At 44.3% G+C, this 18,674-nt stretch overlaps 2 protein-coding genes across 2 annotated transcripts in view; one reads left to right on the forward strand and one right to left on the reverse strand.

The window, feature by feature from the left end:
- Positions 1-2,467: 2,467 nt before the first annotated feature.
- On the forward strand, positions 2,468-5,744 carry GNRH1 (gonadotropin releasing hormone 1; the record flags this gene model as incomplete). Its single annotated transcript, XM_081090632.1, has 3 exons — positions 2,468-2,620; positions 3,914-4,009; positions 5,703-5,744. The coding sequence occupies 3 exons, from the start codon at positions 2,468-2,470 to the stop codon at positions 5,742-5,744; spliced, it is 291 nt and encodes a 96-aa protein (XP_080946758.1).
- Positions 5,745-13,007: 7,263 nt separating this feature from the next.
- DOCK5 (dedicator of cytokinesis 5) overlaps positions 13,008-18,674 on the reverse strand; it is a gene marked incomplete at its 5' end in the record, with an annotated part of 172,525 nt that continues 166,858 nt past the window's right edge. Inside the window, 4 exons of the mRNA XM_081091307.1 lie at positions 13,008-14,133; positions 14,665-14,753; positions 15,896-16,034; positions 16,676-16,844. Coding sequence (XP_080947433.1) covers positions 14,029-14,133; positions 14,665-14,753; positions 15,896-16,034; positions 16,676-16,844 — 502 coding nt within the window. The 3' untranslated portion in view covers positions 13,008-14,028. The remainder of the gene's footprint in view (positions 14,134-14,664; positions 14,754-15,895; positions 16,035-16,675; positions 16,845-18,674) is intronic.

Genomic DNA, 18,674 nt, shown 5'->3' on the forward strand with positions numbered 1-18,674 from the left:
GCGTTGAGCGTCTGCCCCCTGGTGGTCATTGCATGTCATATGGTTGTTCGGCCATCTCAGTCAATTTGCATATTATGCTTTTATTATATAGGATGTTTAAGATGAAATCCTTGACTATCATGAGTCAGAGCCCACTGGTAAATTAGAGAAAGACAATATGTACTGAAATAAATGTAATAAAGATCAATGGTTCGCTGTCTTTTAAATAATTGTACTGTGTAAACAACATATCCAAGGGCTCACTGCTGGGTTGAAGCATCTATACTAATAAAAGGGTAAAATGCTAATTAGACCAGATAGACCGGACATCATTCTGGACATCCTTCCTGACAAAGCCAGGGCCCGGGCAAAGCCACCCGGAGTCTCGAGTGCCTGCAGCCGGCCAGATGGAAGGAAGCCTGGATCCGGGTTGCCTGCAGCTGGCTAGCGGGAGGGAAGCCCCAGGTCCTGGTTGCCTGCGGCTGGCTGGAGGAGGGAAGTCTGGGTCCTGGGTGCGGGGGCTGAGGCAGAGGTGTTTAGGGTCGATCAGGCAGGCAGGCAAGCAGTTAGGGGCAATCAGGCAGGCAGGCAGATCGATTACGGGCGATTAGGCAGGCAGGTGAGCAGTTAGGGGTATCAGGCAGGGAGGCGGGTGGTTAAGGGCAATCAGGCAAGCAGGCCAGTTGTTAGGAGCCAGTGGTCACGGATTGTGAGAGGGTGCAGCCCAGGCTGAGGAACCCTCCCCTCCCATGCACAAATTTCATGCACTGGGCCTCTATCAATAAAATTTGGATAATGGTATCCATTTTGCAGGACTATTAATAATGAGTGAGGTTGGTCTTATAGCAGGAAACTTATTTCTCATCTTTGTGCTCCCACTGCTTTTAGTACAGTGATTTGCATATTTTACCTGGGTATGTAAGCATTTACTGGAATGAGGCGAACTGTTGACCTAAGTCTGCTCTAGATGGTCTTGTGCTTAATGTATTCTAATTGCAATGTTTCTGTTTACATTTTTATGCTATGGAAGGCTTTCAAGTCAAGGAGGGAGCCTGTTGGGTAGGAGACTGGGGGATTTTCCAACCCATACAATATACTTTAGGGTTCTACATGGGCTTGGTGTAGTGCCTACAATCATTATTATTTATAAGTCAGTTCCTTTACAGATCTAAGTGCTGAGACCAGCTCCCAGGCATCTTCATGTCAACTTCTTTATATAATTATTACATGGCCTCCTTTGTGGAAGTTTTTATGTGTGCATTCAACATCACTTAATCTAAGATAGCTATTGTCCTGGAACTTTTGATAGATCTGTCAATTTCTTCAAGGAAAGCCATCCTGGCTAGATTTTAATCTCTTTGAATTGTGGCCTCAGCAATGAAAGTCTTAGCTGAGGTTTTAATGGGCAAGATTTAAGTAAATTTAACAGATATACCAGTGGGTGTTCCAATTACACACTCCATTAAAGGGCTTTATGTGAGGATTAAAAAACATACTCTTAAAAAATAGTCCAAGTGCAGTACAATTTACCAGCGGGAAAGACTGCAGGGCCCTGGAAGAGATTCATATAAAAAAAGAAGCTAGGAAAATGAAAAGGCACAGCATTCAACACCCTCCAGAGGAAGTGTGGCGTTCTTTGGCTCTTTGCTCTCGGACAGGTAAAATGTTTGGTATTTCTAGCGCTTCCTAAAGACTGCATGCTATTGTTTGTCTATGGGGCTTCTGCACCCTACAGGCTAAGTCCAGGTGTGACAGTGTCTAAAGAAACACTGGCCTTTATGGCCATTGTCACCCCTGGCCATAGAGATCTAGCCTTTGGGGAGCTGCAACAGCTCATGGACCAGTATTTGATTTTGTCTTTAGCCTCTTCCCATCAAATGAAAATTTGAAGATTCTTGAGAAAACTCAACATATTGTTAGATCATTTGAGACCACCTTAGCCAGGGAGACATCTGGTCTGGGACTCAGTGCATTTAAAGGTGTTGAGTGAGTCCTTTCTCACTCACAGACAGTCCAGCCAGCACCAATGCATGGAGACTAAAGGACAGATAGTCAACAAAATGTAATTAGTACCTAGTGTAGCCATTTAACATCATAAAACATACATTTTAGCCAGAAATTTTCAGTAGAAGCTATTTATCAGAGTAGATGCCCCAATTGCCTTTACCCCAGGAATAACAAAATTGAAAACCAATGACAAAAGGGGAAAAGGTTACGACAAAAGGTGAACTTCATAAGGGAGAAATCATGAATTTGGATAACAAAATAATAATGAAAATAAAAATAGAATATTTTACTTTAAAGAACTGCGTTGGTCCCCAATGGTTAGGAAACTCAAGATAAGCAAGTGGGTATGTACCCGTGTGTGAAAATTGTAGACGACTCCTACCCCCATCTTCCACTGGGTTAGTGACACAACTGTTAGGCTTTCCACCAAAGAGGTCTTTTTTGCTCAACCTGGTCTGGGTCTATTTTGATTGTTGCATTGATGTTTATTAGAATGGAGCCAATACCAAAACTTCTAGCTGGACTTATTTTGTTGACATTGTGTGTGGTGAGCTGCTCCAGCCAGCACTGGTCCTATGGATTGCGCCCTGGAGGAAAAAGAAATGCAGAAAATTTGATTGACTCATTCCAAGAGGTAAGTCTCTCTCACCTTCCAAATGAGACATGGCTTATTTGGCTCAGTAATCAAATATAGTAACTATACTCGCATTCTGGGTGTGTCCACAATACTACTCCAGACTCCACCCTGGGTATTCCGGGGGTGATAAGACACTTACACAGTGAAGTCCATTCCTGCTTTAAATTCAGATGAGGACCAATAAGGCAAAGGAAAGGAACAACTCCAAGAGAATACAGCAACACGTGCCCAAGGTGTGGTACTCAGAGCACACAGAATTGCCAAAGGAATTAGACACAACGGATGGAGCCAGGGTCTCTAGGGCAAGATAATCCTTGAGAGTTTGAAAGAAAATCTTAGAACTTCTGCTTATTATTTTTTCTTTCTTATTTTATCTTTTAAAAAATACCTATGATTTATGTCAGCAGCACATTTTTATAACATAAATACATATCCTTATCAAGGGTGCATGCTCTATAATTCCTGTTTACTAATATGGGTATTTAAGCATAGAAGCCAGAGGCTGCTAGAGCAGAAGAGTTAGCAACTCAAGGAGACAAAACATATACTAGAAAGTATGCTGGATTTCATTTCATGTAAATTAGATTTCAGTACCAACAGAGGACTTGGTTTGTTTGGTTTCCTTAATTTATAAAACACAACTTCTTGGAATGTGAGGATTCCATGAGAGGGGCCATATATGTAGCTGGTTAACCTCCCCAAAAAGTCAGTGGATTTATAAAAAACAGTTCTTGTTATTATTTGTTTTTTAATTAATGAGAAATAAACTTGGCCCTAAAGGATGTGTGATTCGGGGCTGGGACACTTAATATAAGCCTGAAAATGGGAAACTTAACGGGAGAAACTTAAAATCACTGGAAAGAAATCTCTCTTTTTGGAGAATAATAATTTTGTATGAAATATAGAAGCCCCAGAATTTGAAGTTTCTTTTATACAAGATTGTATGTGAAGCAACTCTCATTTAACTATGACACACTTACTAAAAATTAGAACATAAAAATCAACTCTATTCATAACTATAACTCTGGCATATTTTGGATACTGTCTTCTCCTGAGTTAGAAGTGCCTCATCCTCAGCATCTCCGGAGAGGAAATCTCTGCTGCCTCCCCAGCACCTCCACCCCACCGCCTGGCAGACACGTGCTCCTCAAGCCCCCATCCCAATCCCACACCCTTCTCAGTCCCCCATCCACCTTGACCCCACTTTCCACAGATGATTTTCAGTGGAAATGGGAAATCCTGTTTCATGTCTCTATCTCCATCTCCAAGAATCACATTCTTTTACTTCAGAGAGCCAAAGAGGTTGATCAGCTAGCAGAGCCTCAGCACTTCGAATGCACCCTTCACCAGCCACCTTCTGCCCTCAGGGAGCTGAAAGGAGCGCTGGTGAGTGACAGTGAAAATAACGCCCTACCTGGTTTGGCTCAGTGGATAGAGCTTCAGCCTTCGGACTGAAGGGTCTCCAGTTTGATTCCAGTCAAGGGCACATGGCCAGGTTGCGGGCTCTGTCCCCAGTGGGGGCATGCAGGAGGCAGCCGATCGATGATTCTCTCTCATCATTGTTGTTTCTATCTCTCTCTCCCTTCCTCTGTGAAATCAATTATATATATATATATATATATATATATATATATATATATATATATATAGATTAGATATAGATATAGATATAGATATATAGATATATATAGATATAGATATATATAGATATATATAGATATATATAGATATATTAACATGGGCTTTATAAATGGACCGGCCTCTGGGTGCCACCTTGTCGGGAGTCCACTTAGGGCAACCATGTTTCAGCCACTTTGTGACTTCCCTTCCTGACTGCCTGAGTTCCTCCTGTAGGGTCCTCACTATCTCATGACACCCCCTCTTGGTGGTTAGAGTACAATGGCTGGGACCTTTCTTTTTGTTTTCTTTCATAAATGGAATTGAAATCACCCTGTAACCCTTATCTGCTAATGTTGGCTTTAGCCTTTAGGATGATGGACAAAACAAATCTCTTCCCACTGCTCCATGTCAGTCCTTCCGTGTGTCCATATGTTCTTCAAATATACACCCCAGACTCTTCTCTAGGTAACCATCCCTCTCACCAATTTTTCATTTGTCCTGGTATGGCATTGTGGTCCCTGGGAAATGCAGAAAGTAAAAGTGGTGCCCTAGCCCAGACGGTGTGGCTCAGCTGGTTGAACGTCGTTCGATGTACCAGGAGGTTGCCGGTTCAATTCCTACTCAGGGCACATACCTGGGTTGTGGGTTCCATCCCTGGTTGGGGCATGTCTGGAGGGCAATCAATCTATGTTCTCTCTCACATGGATGTTTCTCTCTCTATCTCTCTTTCTCTCTCTCTCTCTCTCTCTCTCTCTCTCTCTCTCTCTCTCCCACTCCTTTCTCTCTAAAATCACTAAGCACATCCTTGGGCAAGGACTTTAAAAAATGGAAATATAGTAACCCAATGTAGACTTGATTTTTTAAAAAAGTACAAAGAGAATTGAATATAGAAATGGAATCTTGAGGTCTGTGTGGGTGTTCTCTGAGCCCCATGTCCACTTGTTTGTACAGTTAGGAGGCATGGCAGGTAATGATGTTGTGCCAGGAGCAGGGAAAGCCTGAATAGATGATATGTGAAGTTAAGCTATAGTTTTGGTTTTCTCCATTGACTTGAACTTCCACACCCATAGGAAAATGAAAAACGCAGGCAGGCATCTTTATTTCCTTTCTCTTTCTATTCCTGTTTACTGCATGATAAAATACTATAGCAAGCACTAAAATTTCCCAAACATGACATTAGGAGAAATTGAAGCAAAGGCTTGGTTAATAGCAAACTGATAGTTCAGACCCTTCTTTCGCCGTCTTCCTCGCGTCCTATCCTTAAATTATTGATGTAGATTTTATTATAAATAACTTTAAAAAACATGATTGTATATCTATTCAGCATTTCCTAGTGCACAAAACAAATGAATATTTTATTTCTATTTCAATGATTTAGAAATAATGTATCAAAACATACATAATAAAATTTAGCCAGTAAAATCAACCCTGAGCTATTTGTTACTCACATATTTTTCAGGAAAGTCTGATTGAAGAGGAAACCGGGCAGAAGAAGATTTAAATCCACTGGTCCAAAAGGAATGACAACACAAGTATAATTCTGACTTTGAAATCTGTGTCCCATTTAATATCTGTAAATTGTGTGAATTTCAGAAATTCTTATGCCAAGGTGCATGTATTTCATAATGAAGTAGTGTGAATAAAGTGGCATAAATGTTAACGAAGTCTTTCTCTAACTCAAACCCCTGGTGAGGGAGGGATATTGTAAGCCACAAAGGGGACTCCTCCAGATGTGTCTGCCGAACCAGAGGAGAGGAGAGAGTACACAAAGTCAACACTACTGTTGGCCAGGAATCTCAGGCTCTCCTCCTTCGCCACCCTGTACCCACAGGCAACAGCCCCATGTTGGTCTGGGCCAAAACAGCTGATTCGGCTACAGTGTTCTATGGGATTGTAGTTTTATTTTTGACTATACCCTACAGAAGTTAGATGGGGTCAGAATGTCTCTAATTCCTTTGACAGTCAATTAACACCTGAGAGAGGCCTGGGGAGGCCTCGCTGGGCTCCTAGTCCATTGCTTCTTCTGCCCCATGTGGTCTCTCCAGGTTCACCAGAGCAAATGGTGCACTCGAGTTTTGGGACCAAGACCCAAAAGTAATAGTGTTCACCTGCCTGATGTTTATGTTACTTTCCTCCGCACTATGGAGTGTAGAGTCAGTTGAAGACAGGTGTTCCCTTGGTCAAATAGCATTGCCACCATTCATTCTCTACAAAGAGAGCCAGGTTTTGTGCTAGATACATGCATATTTTCATTACCCCTCATAATGACCAGGGAAAGTAGATATTATGGTCTTCCCTTTGTAATGAAGAAACTGGGGTTCCAATAGTTTGAGACAGACCTACTCCCTGTGTCGGGTCCCGGGGTCAGTGATTCTGTATTGCACTATTATGAGCAGCCAATGGACTTGGACCTGGGAGCTCAGTTATTTTGTTAATTGGAGCTGAGAAAGGATACTGAGGCTCCCGTGTCAACCTAGTTTTACTGGTGACCATTTCTCTATGAGGTCCCAGACACTGTAACACTAACATTCTCATTTATCCCTATAACTCCAAGTGACTCAGAGACCATTTGGAAAACTCAAATTTCAGATTACTTGTTTGGTGTGACAGCAACAAACTGTGCCTGTATTCACATGGCAAAGACCTAGGCCTTTTTCCTCTTTTAATCAAAGAGATGAAGCCTTTCTCCTTCCCTCCCTGGCCCTATACCTCTGAAAAGGGCAAAAAAGACCTATATTAAGTAATTTAAATATGGGTCAGAAACATTCTATGGGGGAGAAAACCTCCCCTTTTTAGTATAAATATTTATTACTGTACAGTGCTAGATTTTCCGAATATCACCATTTGCAGAATCTCTAAAACTGAATCCAAGACTTCTCCACTCCCACTTTAATAAAATTAGGCAGTCATGTGGTCCATACTCTACTTTATGACACATCATCCCCAGTAGGGTGCATGCAGGAGGCAGCCAACCAATGATTCTCTCATCATTGTTTCTCGCTCTCTCTCCCTCCCACTTCTTCTCTGAAATCAATAAAAATATATTTTAAAAAGTTTTTAAAAGGCAACATATTTTATACATCCTGTTTGGAGTCTCAGGTTTCCTTTGCCAAAGCCTGTCTTTGGGACAATTTCTTTGGAGCCAGCTGTGGGCCTCCCTGAATGGGATGTATGACTGATGCTGATGTTAGAGGCTTGGGATGGCATCCAGTATTTGCAACATGAACATATTGGATAATTTAATTCTCAAATGCCTAAGTGACTGAGGGGAAGGAGAGTAAAAATGACCCCTTTATTAACATTTTTAGCATTTTCCTAAATCTGAAGAACTCTCTAACTTATCAGTGTAGTTTGAAAAAAGGCTGCATTATTTCAAAATAGAAGTTGGGGAAACATAAAACATGATAGATTTAATTAGGCAAGTTCTCAAATATATATGGCTTGAAATTAGAAAGTAACAGAAAGGAGAGATTGAAAAGAGATCATTTTAACAGAAGTTGTAGTATTCTAGAGATGATTGGGGGGAAAAGGCAAGAATTATTGCATGAATAGCCTCGCTTACAAATTTTGACAGGGCAAGGTGCTCTAAAAGAAGTATTTTTCTCTTCTTTTGTCTCCAAATCAAGTCTTTAAAAAAAAAATCCTATATAATAAAAGCCTAATATATTAAGTGTCCGGTTGTCCGGTCGGCTGTTGAACCAAAGTGTAATATGATAATGATATGCTAAGGTCACTCAGTCGCTCACTATGACATGCACTGACCACCAGGGGGCAGACAGTCGACTGGTTGACCAGTCGCTATGACTTGCACTAATCACCAGGAGGAAGATGCTCTGACCAGTAGGTGATCTTGCTGCTGGGGTCTGGCCAATTGGGTCTGAGTGAGATGGGCCGGACACACCCTGGAGCCCTCCTGCGGTCCCTCTGTGGCTGGCCAATCTCCCATGTCCCTCCCTGGCTCCGATAATGCACTGGTGGGGTCCCTCAGACTGGCTTGCGCCCTCTCACAATCCGGAACCCCTCAGGGGATGTCGGAGAGCTGGTTTTGGCTCGAACCTGCAGGCCAGGTTGAGGGATCCCACTGGTGCACGAATTCATGCACTGGGCCTCTAGGACTATATAATAAAAGGCTAATATGCAAATTGTCCACTCAACTGGTAATTTGACCAGGAGTTCAACCAGTGGATGGGGCCGGCCCGCCAACTACCTGCAGCCCTTCCCCTCAGCTGCCCTGATCAGGGTGGGCCAGCTGGACCCCACCCATGCATAAATTCATGCACTGGCCTCTAATATATATATATATGTGTGTGTGTGTGTGTGTGTGTGTGTGTGTGTGTGTGTGTGTGTTTATTGATTTCAGAGAGAGAGAGGAAGGTAGAGGGATAGAAACATCAATGAGAAACATCAACGTTAATCAGCTGCCTCCCACACACCCCCTACTAGGGATGGAATCCACAACCTGGGCATGTGCCCAGACTGGGAATCCAACAAGTGGACCTGGTTCATAGGTCAATGCTCAACCACTGAGCCATATCAGCTGGGCTAAAAGTAGTATTGTTCAATGTGGACCTAAACCCCAAGTGATTTCCCAGATCTATTGATTCAAACCTGAATTTTTAACAAGCATCTGATGAGTCTTATGTACACTGACAGTGGAGCATTTTTGCTCTAAGAAGGAATAGATTGCAAATGCTTGAAAGAGCTGAAACATTAAAAAATTCTTATGCATAAAGCCAGGACTTAAACCAGGGCGTTTAAGAAACACACCTTGAACACCAATTTCCTAAAGCTGTCATTTCTTACAAGGTAGTGGTTCTCAACCTTGCCCTAATATTGGAATAATATGGGGAGATATAAAAGAAATAGTGGATGTTCAGGTCCCACTCCTTGCCCCCAGAAAATCTGATTTTATTTGTCTGGATATATCACCTCTTCCCAAGGGATACTATTGTCCAATCTAGTTTGAGAATTGGTTCCCATCCTTTCCATCTAAGTTATTACACACTCCTTTTAACCTCTTTTTTTCCCTTTTACCTCTGCCTAATTATCTGTGGTGAACAAGTAAAGAAATAGAACGTATTGTATTGAATGAACTAGTCAGCTCAGATGCCAAAGGGATGGATGGAGAGGTGGGGGCAGGGAAAGAACCAAAAATTTGCAGTTTTATTGCTTTGAGGCAAAGATAGTCATCCCCCAAGTGCAAGTTTAATAGACCTGCACTGAAGGAGGGCAGAAGGGACTCTGGGTGGGATGTGTCATAAAGGAGGCTTCAATAAAAAGGAGTTCAGAAATGATTTCATTTCATTAACATACTAGAGGGGGTCTCGCCAGCCTGCCTGATGGGGTCCGATCAGGCCCGGGCCAGCAGGGAGGAGGACATGGGAGGTTGGCCTGCCGGCCCCACCCCCAATCAGGGTGGGGGGCCAATCGGGGCCCCCATGTGTGTCATAGTGACTGGTCATTCGCCATTCCAGTCACTTGGCTTTTATAGATATAGATAATAAACTGAACACACAATGAACTTTAAAATTCACTTCCATTTTTAATTTAAAAAATAAATAACAGCAAATCTGAACACAATTTTTCTACTTCAATGCACATTTTCCTAACTGCCCATGTTTGAATCCCAAGTAGTTTACAAAAATCATGGCAACAGGGCTTTTGACAAAGTTGAAATGAACAACTCAAAACATGGCTAATGGATGAGTTTGGGCAGGACTATCGGAGAACAACTTTGGCTGAATTATTAAGAATCAGCCTGAAATCATCAACATGGAAGGAAAACTTTTTCCTTTTGTAGATTAGAAGTGGCGTTCCACTCTCAACCCACCCAAAGAGGAACTTACCTTTTCCAACTTAATTTTAAAATCCCACTTGGTCATGGTGTATTGACTTAAAAGCCTACAGAAACTTCGTTTCTTTCAAACTCGCCTTCATTTACTTAGAATAAAAGAAAGCTAGGATTGAAAGGATTCTAAACATTATGTAACCTCAGTATGTATATATATTTCTTACATGAGGAAACTGAGACCCAAGATGACTGGACTACATATTGACTTGCCAAAAGTTACGCTATTGTTCTGTGTTGATGGTGGAGTTTTTCTTTCCTTTTCATTACACCTAAGAATGAGAGGAAAGAAGGAACAAATTTGAAGTCGATTACGTCTGGATCCAAGAGGTGGGGACATGAGTGTATACCAGTTAAATGTCATCCATCTGTACACTACGATTTGAGCACTTAACTGTATAAAGTTATGCCTTGATTTTAAAATAAGGAATGGCCCCCTGATCTGGAGTAGCTAGAGGGGAAGGATTCCTGCAGCTTGGAAAGCTAATAAAGGTAGATTATCTCAAATCTTGCTTTAGTTCTTGTTTTTCCTTAGGGATTTGCAGTGTGACAGCAAGTTCTGAAGGGTGTCCCTGAGAGGAGAAAATTACTGCAATTCTGGAGTCAGGTGTGAAGGTGGAGGGGAGGGCAGCATGGCCCAGGAGCCTTATTTATTTTGGTTTCACTTTCCTTTAATACCACTCACTTCCCATCCCACAACACACAACAATCTTTGTATCCCGGGGCTGCTCCCACTGAAGACACTGAACTGCCTCTTCCTGGGGTCTAGTACAGTGCCGGCTATTTAACAGACGCCCAATATATGTTGAATGAAACAATTCTTAAAAAAAAAAAAATCAAAGCAAGAAAAGTCACCAGGACAGAGAAAGGAGATTAAAAATATCTCATAAACCAATATTCACTAGGGTTGTGACAATTTGGGGCTAATTTCAATGTTTTTCAATACTCCAGAGTTCTTCTCAGGGAATGTAAGTTTGTTTTTTTTAAAAAATATATTTTATTGATTTTTTACAGAGAAGAAGGGAGCGGGATAGAGAGTTAGAAACATCGATGAGAGAGAAACACCGATCAGCTGCCTCCTGCACACTCCCTACTGGGGATGTGCCCGCAACCAAGGTACATGTCCTTGACTGGAATCAAACCTGGGACCCTTCAGTCCGCAGGCCGACATTCTATCCACTGAGACAAACCGGTTAGGGCAGTTCTCTTTCTTTTTATCCCTGCCCCTCATCTCTCCTATATTTAACAGAATCAAGGCATTTCTTGCAGCCTTCCTTTGTGACTTCAGCACACACCTTATTCATGACCTTTTGTCAAATATCACTCTTCCCTACCCAATCCAATGGCTTCCCAAGGAGATGAACCTTCCAATGTCCGGTAACCTATTATTCAGGACATTACCTAGAATCCCTTCTGTTCAGCAGGAGAGACCCTACGGAACTTTAATGTGGGAAAGGAACCACATGGGAAATGTTATAATAAGAAAGGGAAGGTATCTGGCATGTGTGCACCAGGACTCGCTCCCACGCTGCAGGAACACGCTTGGGTTTTCCTTCTGCCCCCAGTTTACATCGCTCTGTCTTAATGGCAGCACGAAAAGTGGTGAGGCATACGGGTCCCCTCCAGCCAGTGTGCGGGCAGTTTCTCAGAGGCGGCTCCAGGCTCTGCCCAAGCCCTGCATGGCCTTTCTGTTCCTTCTTTCTCAGTTTCCTTCGTTTTCGTGAGTTCTTTCCACTCACTAATAAAATCCCCTTCGGTTCTTAGCACTGTATCTCCAGTCATAAGTAATTATGTAAAAGGCTCCACAAGATGAGAGGGACTGTACGTGCAGAAGTAACTGGCACTCACATTCCAAATGATCTTAAAAAAATATAGAATATAGAATATCAATAATACTCCGAGAGAGGCCCAGGCCTTATTCTGGCCGAGCAGAGAAAAGAAAGGACCATTAGGTGAGTGCCTACTACTTCACATTTGACCTCATTGGAACCTCCCAGCATCCTGTGTGGCAAGTATTATTCCCATTTTGAGAGGTGAGGAAATGGAAGCCCCAAAAATTTCAAATAATTTGGGGGAGTTTGATGATTTGAAACCAAATGGGTTTACTTCCAAAGCCCAGGCTCTTTCCATTACACCACGTTGTAGGTTCTCGTGGGTGAAGACCAGCCCTTTCCCCCCCGTTTTAAATATGCATAGTCATGCCCGGCCTCAGCGGCTCAGTGGTTGAGCATCGACCTATGGACCAGGGAGGTCACGGTTCGATTCCCGGTCAGGCACATGCCTGGGTTGCGGGCTTGATCCCCAGTCGGGGGCATGCAGGAGGCAGCCAATCAATGATTCTCTGTCATCATTGATGTTTCTCTCTCCCCCTCTTCCTTCCTCTCTGAAATCAACAAAAATGTATTTAAAAAAAATAAAATATGCATCCTCACTTCTTGAGGAACGCAGGATATATCTGAGAGGTCTATTCCCCTGACCCTGTGGTGAAGGAGTCTGTCTCTCCTAAAAGAGGGGTGGCCAGACAAGCACACAAACACCGACCTAGGCAAGCAAACCCAAATTCTCGGAGGGGAAATTCTCTCTGCCTTGAAGAAAGGGGACTCTGCCACATAGAGGAGAGGCCCTGTTGAATCCCCCAAATGTTGACCTAGGGGATCCATAGTCAATAGGTTGTCTAGTTGGCCACAAACACCAAAGTAGGATAGATATACCTGGGCCATTTCCGTTGTTGATCCAGCTAAGGGTATGCGTTAAAGAATTTGTCAGCATTGTCTCTACATATAAGTGTTATCTGGGTATGGCCTCAATTAGCAAGCTGGGTTATTAGTAAGAGTCTCTAGTAGGATTATCTGTGTTTAACCTCAATTTCCTTATCTACAAAATAAGGGGGTTGTCTGAATGACTTTTAAGGCCCTTCTATCTCAAAAAGTCTTTAATTTGTGTGGCTGTTGATGTGTGTGTAGGCGACATTTGATCACCTAAATCACATTAGTACCATAAACACATAATCAAATTAAATCCACAATCAAGAGGAATAAATAATCAAAAGGCAGTATTGCACTGTATTCTCCGGGGTAAAATCAGGCTGCAGAGAGGGGCTGCCGAGCCGTCCAAATGGGGGCTGGAAGAGAAACTGTCGAACCCGGGCTTCTAAGTCCCTTATATCCAGTGATTTGAGCTCAGAAGAGCTAACAGGACAAGAAACTGTTTGTAGAAAAGAAAGAATTTTGAAGGAGTCACAGTAGGAAGGCACCACTGCTGCGCAGTGAGGGCCCCCAGTGGGAGTGGGGAGGACCCCTCAGGGGCTCGGACAGCTTCCCTCTTACACAAGTGGGCGCGAGTGAGGGGCACAGGAGCTTGGGGCTCACGAGAGTCCATGGTTTGTCAATAATGACAGCCATTCATACTTGAGAGCATCCAGTCTTCATTAAAAAAGATGTTCTTTTCCTCAAAAAAGACATAGTAGACATAGAAAGTTATAATTATTTCAAAGTACTTGATATCAATCTCTCCCAATAGGTTATATGGGGTGGCAGACGTCCACGTGAGAAAACTACGCCACAAGCACAACTGTTCAGCAGCAGCAGAGCAAGAAATGCGTCCAAGGAGTGGGTTCCTGGGGTCGCTCCAGCCACCACCACAGGACCTTTCCAGGCTTTAGCAGGTCCCGCTGGCGCTGCGCTGAGGCTGAAATTTAATGATGGGGAGGGAGCTCGCTCTCTTGAGAAATGCACAGGACAGGTCAATTGTGGAATTCCACGTGGATTAAAACTGTCGCATGGCCTCAGGCACGATCGGACAGAAGGTAGGAAAGAACTAAACGTTATGAGCTGGTGAGCCTCCTCCCAGAATAGGAAAGGCAGTCAGCAGGGGCCCGGCACCGGGCGGACACGGCCTCAGCTGTCCAAGGCGCTCTGCGTTTCAGAGGACATGGTCTTCACTGGGGTCCAGGCTCAGAAGAAAGGACGCCGGATTTCCGAGCTTTGGGAGGTGGTGGGGGTGGGACTTTGGCTTCTCTTCGCACGGGCAGTGGGGGGGCAATCTGAGGGAGCAAGGGAAAGGAGACATGAGTCCTCTTTCTTCCCAAGCCTGCCTTCTCCTCCACGTTTCCAGCTCTGCTTCAGCTTCTAGCTAACCTTTGCCAAGTGGAGGGAAGTGAGGCTGACGTATCCTCCCTTGTTTGCCTTGATCTGTTATACGCCAGCACTGATCTATCCCCAACACGTGGGTACTTGGCGCTCAATAACATTTGTTAAAGGGATGAAGGCAACCTACCAGAGGCCATTCCGGAATGACCGTCACCCACTCAGAAGTAAACTAAGTATAAACGGGAACACTGCCTGTTTCCCCGCTCCACCCTGGGTGGGGAACGGAGGAACGCTCATGCTTCCATCAGATGAGAAGGCCTCCCTGCGCCCGCTCCTTCCCACCGAAAGCTGCCCTAGCTTTTATGGTTTCAGAAAGAACCAAGAATTGAGCAGTGACACGTCCTATGGGAAGCCTGTCCACTAAAAAGCCGGGAAGGCCAAGACTGCATTCCCACGAGGGTGCTCTCCGGCCCCAGGGCCCATACCTCTGAGGAGCTCCGCTGGCTGCTTTTGGGGGGAGGGGGAGGAGGCACAGTAGCAGTCACCAGCGCATCTGTCTGCAAAGATGGGGAGCCTAGAAAGGAGACAAAGGAGATGAAGACAAAGAATTCATAAGGATTCTCATGGAACTTCTGGTTGCCAGGTAACACCTGAACCAACCAGCCAAATTGCTAAGCTCATAGTCCATGCTTTCTGCGGACGGAATGAAGACCTGCTTACCCCTAGCGACAAAGGCAGTGCCCTCCATTCCCCAGAAGGCTTCCCAGGAAGTTCTGCTATAAAAATTCCACTTTTCGTTCAGGGTTTTTACCATTAAACTGATGATGAAAACGTTTCCTAGGACTTAGGGTATTACTCTGTTCTCTGACGTTCCCCAAGTGCTTAAAAAGTCTCATAATAGGTGGCCTATAAGTACGAGTTAAATGTAACTGAACTGTCTGTTTTATCCTTTAAAGGGTACGATACCCACTTCCTCCAGGAAACCTCACCTGCTTCTCTCTAGCTCTTGGTTGACCACTGTCTCCCGTTTGGCGCAGCGACGTACCCTGCAGGGCTCCCCTTACCAAGGGTGCCTTGGAACTCTCCTCAGGCCGTGTGGCCGCGAGGAGCTTTTGGGCCTATTTCTTGCCCTCACTTTGGACCTTTCCCTAGATAAGGCACAGGGCTATCTAGTCAGCAGGTCATAAGGAACTTGCATCCTCTCTGGTCCTGCCTGGATCGACCTCAGTTAGACTTTCATAACTGGAAAGGGGAGTGGCGCCCCTTGGAGCACTAAAGAAAAGGTTAGTGAGTCCTGGTCGCCGGAGGGCTCCCGGGTTTGGCGGGGACTAGTCTAACTGCACTATACCCGTGACCGCTGAACTGGGCCAGCTTTGCATATACCTTGCGGCTGTTTTGGAAAAAAACTGCTCAGATTCATAAATACACTCCATTCTTAGTAAACTGAATATAAGGGATTCATATACAGGAAAACCTACTGCCCCAGCCGGTGTGGCTCAGTGGATAGAGCATCAGCCTGCGGACTGAAGGGTCCCAGGTTCGATTCCGGTCAGAGGCACATGCCCGGGTTGCAGGCTCGATCCCCAGTCGGGGGCATGCAGGAGGCAGCCAATCAATGATTCTCTCTCATCATTGATTTTTCTCTCGCTCTCCCTCTCTCTTCCTCTCTGAAATCAATAAAAAAAAAATATTAAACAACAACAACAACAAACTTACTTAGGGTCCTGGTAGCTTTAGGAGTGAGGGGAGGCGGGCTCAAGGGTGTTGACGGAGGAGGTGAAGAACCATGAAACGGTGTCAGCCGACTGTCCAACAGCTGGAGACTCTTGGGCCTTTGTGCTTTTCTGGCTGGACTCTAGCATGGGGGTGGGGGAAACAGGAAAATGTGCTCACGGTGAGGACGGCTGAACTCATCAATGCTGAACAACCTTGTCTGCTGCGCAGAGACGTGTTAAAGGCGTAATTCCAGGAGCCATTTCAAGCTTAGCACATTCCCATGAGGTGGCCACCCCGGCAGAGACACTAACAGCAATTCCCGAACCACAGGGTGCTTCCTGGCCGGCTGTGGACTCGGTTTTGACCACAGTTGGATTGTGTCGCTTAGGCTGGAAGTGAGCCCCCCTGATTCCCAGGGAAAGCTGGTCTGGCCACACTTGACGTGGCTTTACGGAAGGAAAAGTACCTTTTATTTTTTTTTAAGTTAAAAGAAGAGAAACGACAATGTTTAGACGGACTCATGGAACATGGTGGCGAGAACCACATGTTTACACTGTGGTCCAAGATCTTACGCCATTGTTGACTTAGAGACTCAGATTCTCTGAGCAGGCTTTTCTTAGCACAGGCTGAGAATTGCCCCTGCCACCGGCTGCGGGGCCTGGGAAAGCCATGGCTAGGCTTCTGTCTGCTGACTCGGAGCTGTGAGGAGAATGGCGATGTCCCTGGCTACAGGGAATGCTCTGGAAAACCTCTGTCGTGTCCCCCCACCCCTTTTCTTACCATCAGGTCAGGCTCTGGCGCTTTCTCTGCAATGACCTGGGACTTGCTCATGCTCCATTCTTTTCTCTTGGACTTGCTGATCCGGTTCTCACTGTCCTCTTTGAGGGGCACATCTTCCACTCGGGCACCCGACGAGGCCCTGCGCTCTACAAGTGGCTCCAGGACCGACCTATCAGCAGAGAACACGGACATATCACTAAACACTGGTCACCCAACAATCCAAATTTACTCCAAAAAGACCAGGGGTGATGACTCCTTAACCTAATCTTGACCTGTGACCTCCCTCTCAGGTTCTAAAGCTGAATTTCCAGCTGCCAACTGAACTTCTCAAGGTAAACATGTACATAAGTGAGACCATCCAAAGTACAGGAAGAAAATATTAGTGACTATTTTATCTCAGGAAGAGAAGGTCTTATTAAACTTACAGGCAAAGACAGAAGTCACACAGTAAAAGATCAATGGGCAGCTTTGTGTAGAAGATAACAGCACATGCTCTGCAGTCAGACAACCGTGTTCAAACCCTACCTATACTTACTTGTTGGATGACCTTGGACAGATAACCTTGTTATACCTCACTTTCCTTATCTGTAAAATGGGGGTAATAATAGTACCTTCCTTGTAAAGTTATTACAAAAGAATCTGAGTATTCCTTAAATGGTTTTTAATGGCAATGAGAGATTTTCAAGCACAGCAGTAAATGTTGATTCAAGAACCAAAATTAGATCCTATGTATAGAGTGAGTTTTATGAGAAACAGGAGAGTCTCAAAATATCACTCCACAAATTATTTCTTTTTTATTTACAAAGGGAAGAATAGTAACTACACAGAATAAATGAACAAACCCTTAACCACATGATCAATTAACATCACCATTAAGAGAAAAAAGGACATAATGTGCTTCTGGATATAATACCGGAAAAGAACTCATCACACAAAACTGTACAACCAGATCCTAAGCATAAGGAAACTCCCGGGTGAAGGGAGGTTCCATGAAACAACTGGCTCACAATCTTCAAAGATGTCAGTATTGTGAAAGACAAGGAAAGACTAAGGAAACTGTCCTAATAAAGAATAAAGAGACATGGTTAAATGCCATATATGATCCTGATTGGATCCTGTGCCTAAAATTGCTATAAAAGACATTGGAAAACTGACAAAACTGCAATATGAGTTGTAACATAAAGTATTATGTCAATGTCAAATTTCAGGCTGTTCTGCAGGGAGTGGTTATCTATATAATAAGAGCCTAAGTGACCGTTATGGGAGAATGACCAGAACGACCAGTTGCTATGATGCGCTCTGACCACCCAGGGAGCAGATGCTCAATGCAGGAGCTGCCTCCTGGTGGTCAGTGTGCACCCACAGGGGGAGCACCGCTCAGCCAGAAGCCGGGCTCACGGCTGGCGAGTGCAGTGGCGGTGGCGGGAGCCTCTCCCACCTCTGCAGCAGTGCTAAGGTGAGAGAGCAGGTGAGCTGTAAGGAGCGAGGGGTCCTGGACTGTGAGAGGGCGCAGTGAACGAATTTCATGCACCGGGCCTCTAGTATAAGATAATATGCCTGTTCTTACATTATGATGTCTGTACCCTAAGCTCAAATGGCACAGTGAGGTAAGAGGGAGGGGGAAAGACAGAGAAGAGAAACAAATGTGCCAAAATGTAAAAAATAAAAATAGAAAATGGGGGAGGGCGCTTAAAAAGATACATCTTTATGATGGGTATCATTTAGAGCTTAGGAATGGGTATTTATTTATTTTTTAGTCCTCACCCAAGGATATGTTTACTAATCTTAGAGAGAAAGGGAGACAGAGACATATTGATGTGAGAGAGAAACATTGACCAGCCACCTCTTGTACACACCCCATCTGAGGACTGAACCCACAACCTGGGTATGTGCCCTGACCGGGAACCTTTTGGTGTATGGGATGACGCCCCAACCACCTAAGCCACCCAGCCTGGGCTGGAATAGGTATTTAATAATTCCTAAATTGATTTCAAATTGG

The sequence above is a fragment of the Myotis nattereri genome (genome assembly GCF_964212035.1).
Source record: "Myotis nattereri genome assembly, chromosome: 5".
Lineage (NCBI taxonomy): Eukaryota > Metazoa > Chordata > Mammalia > Chiroptera > Vespertilionidae > Myotis > Myotis nattereri.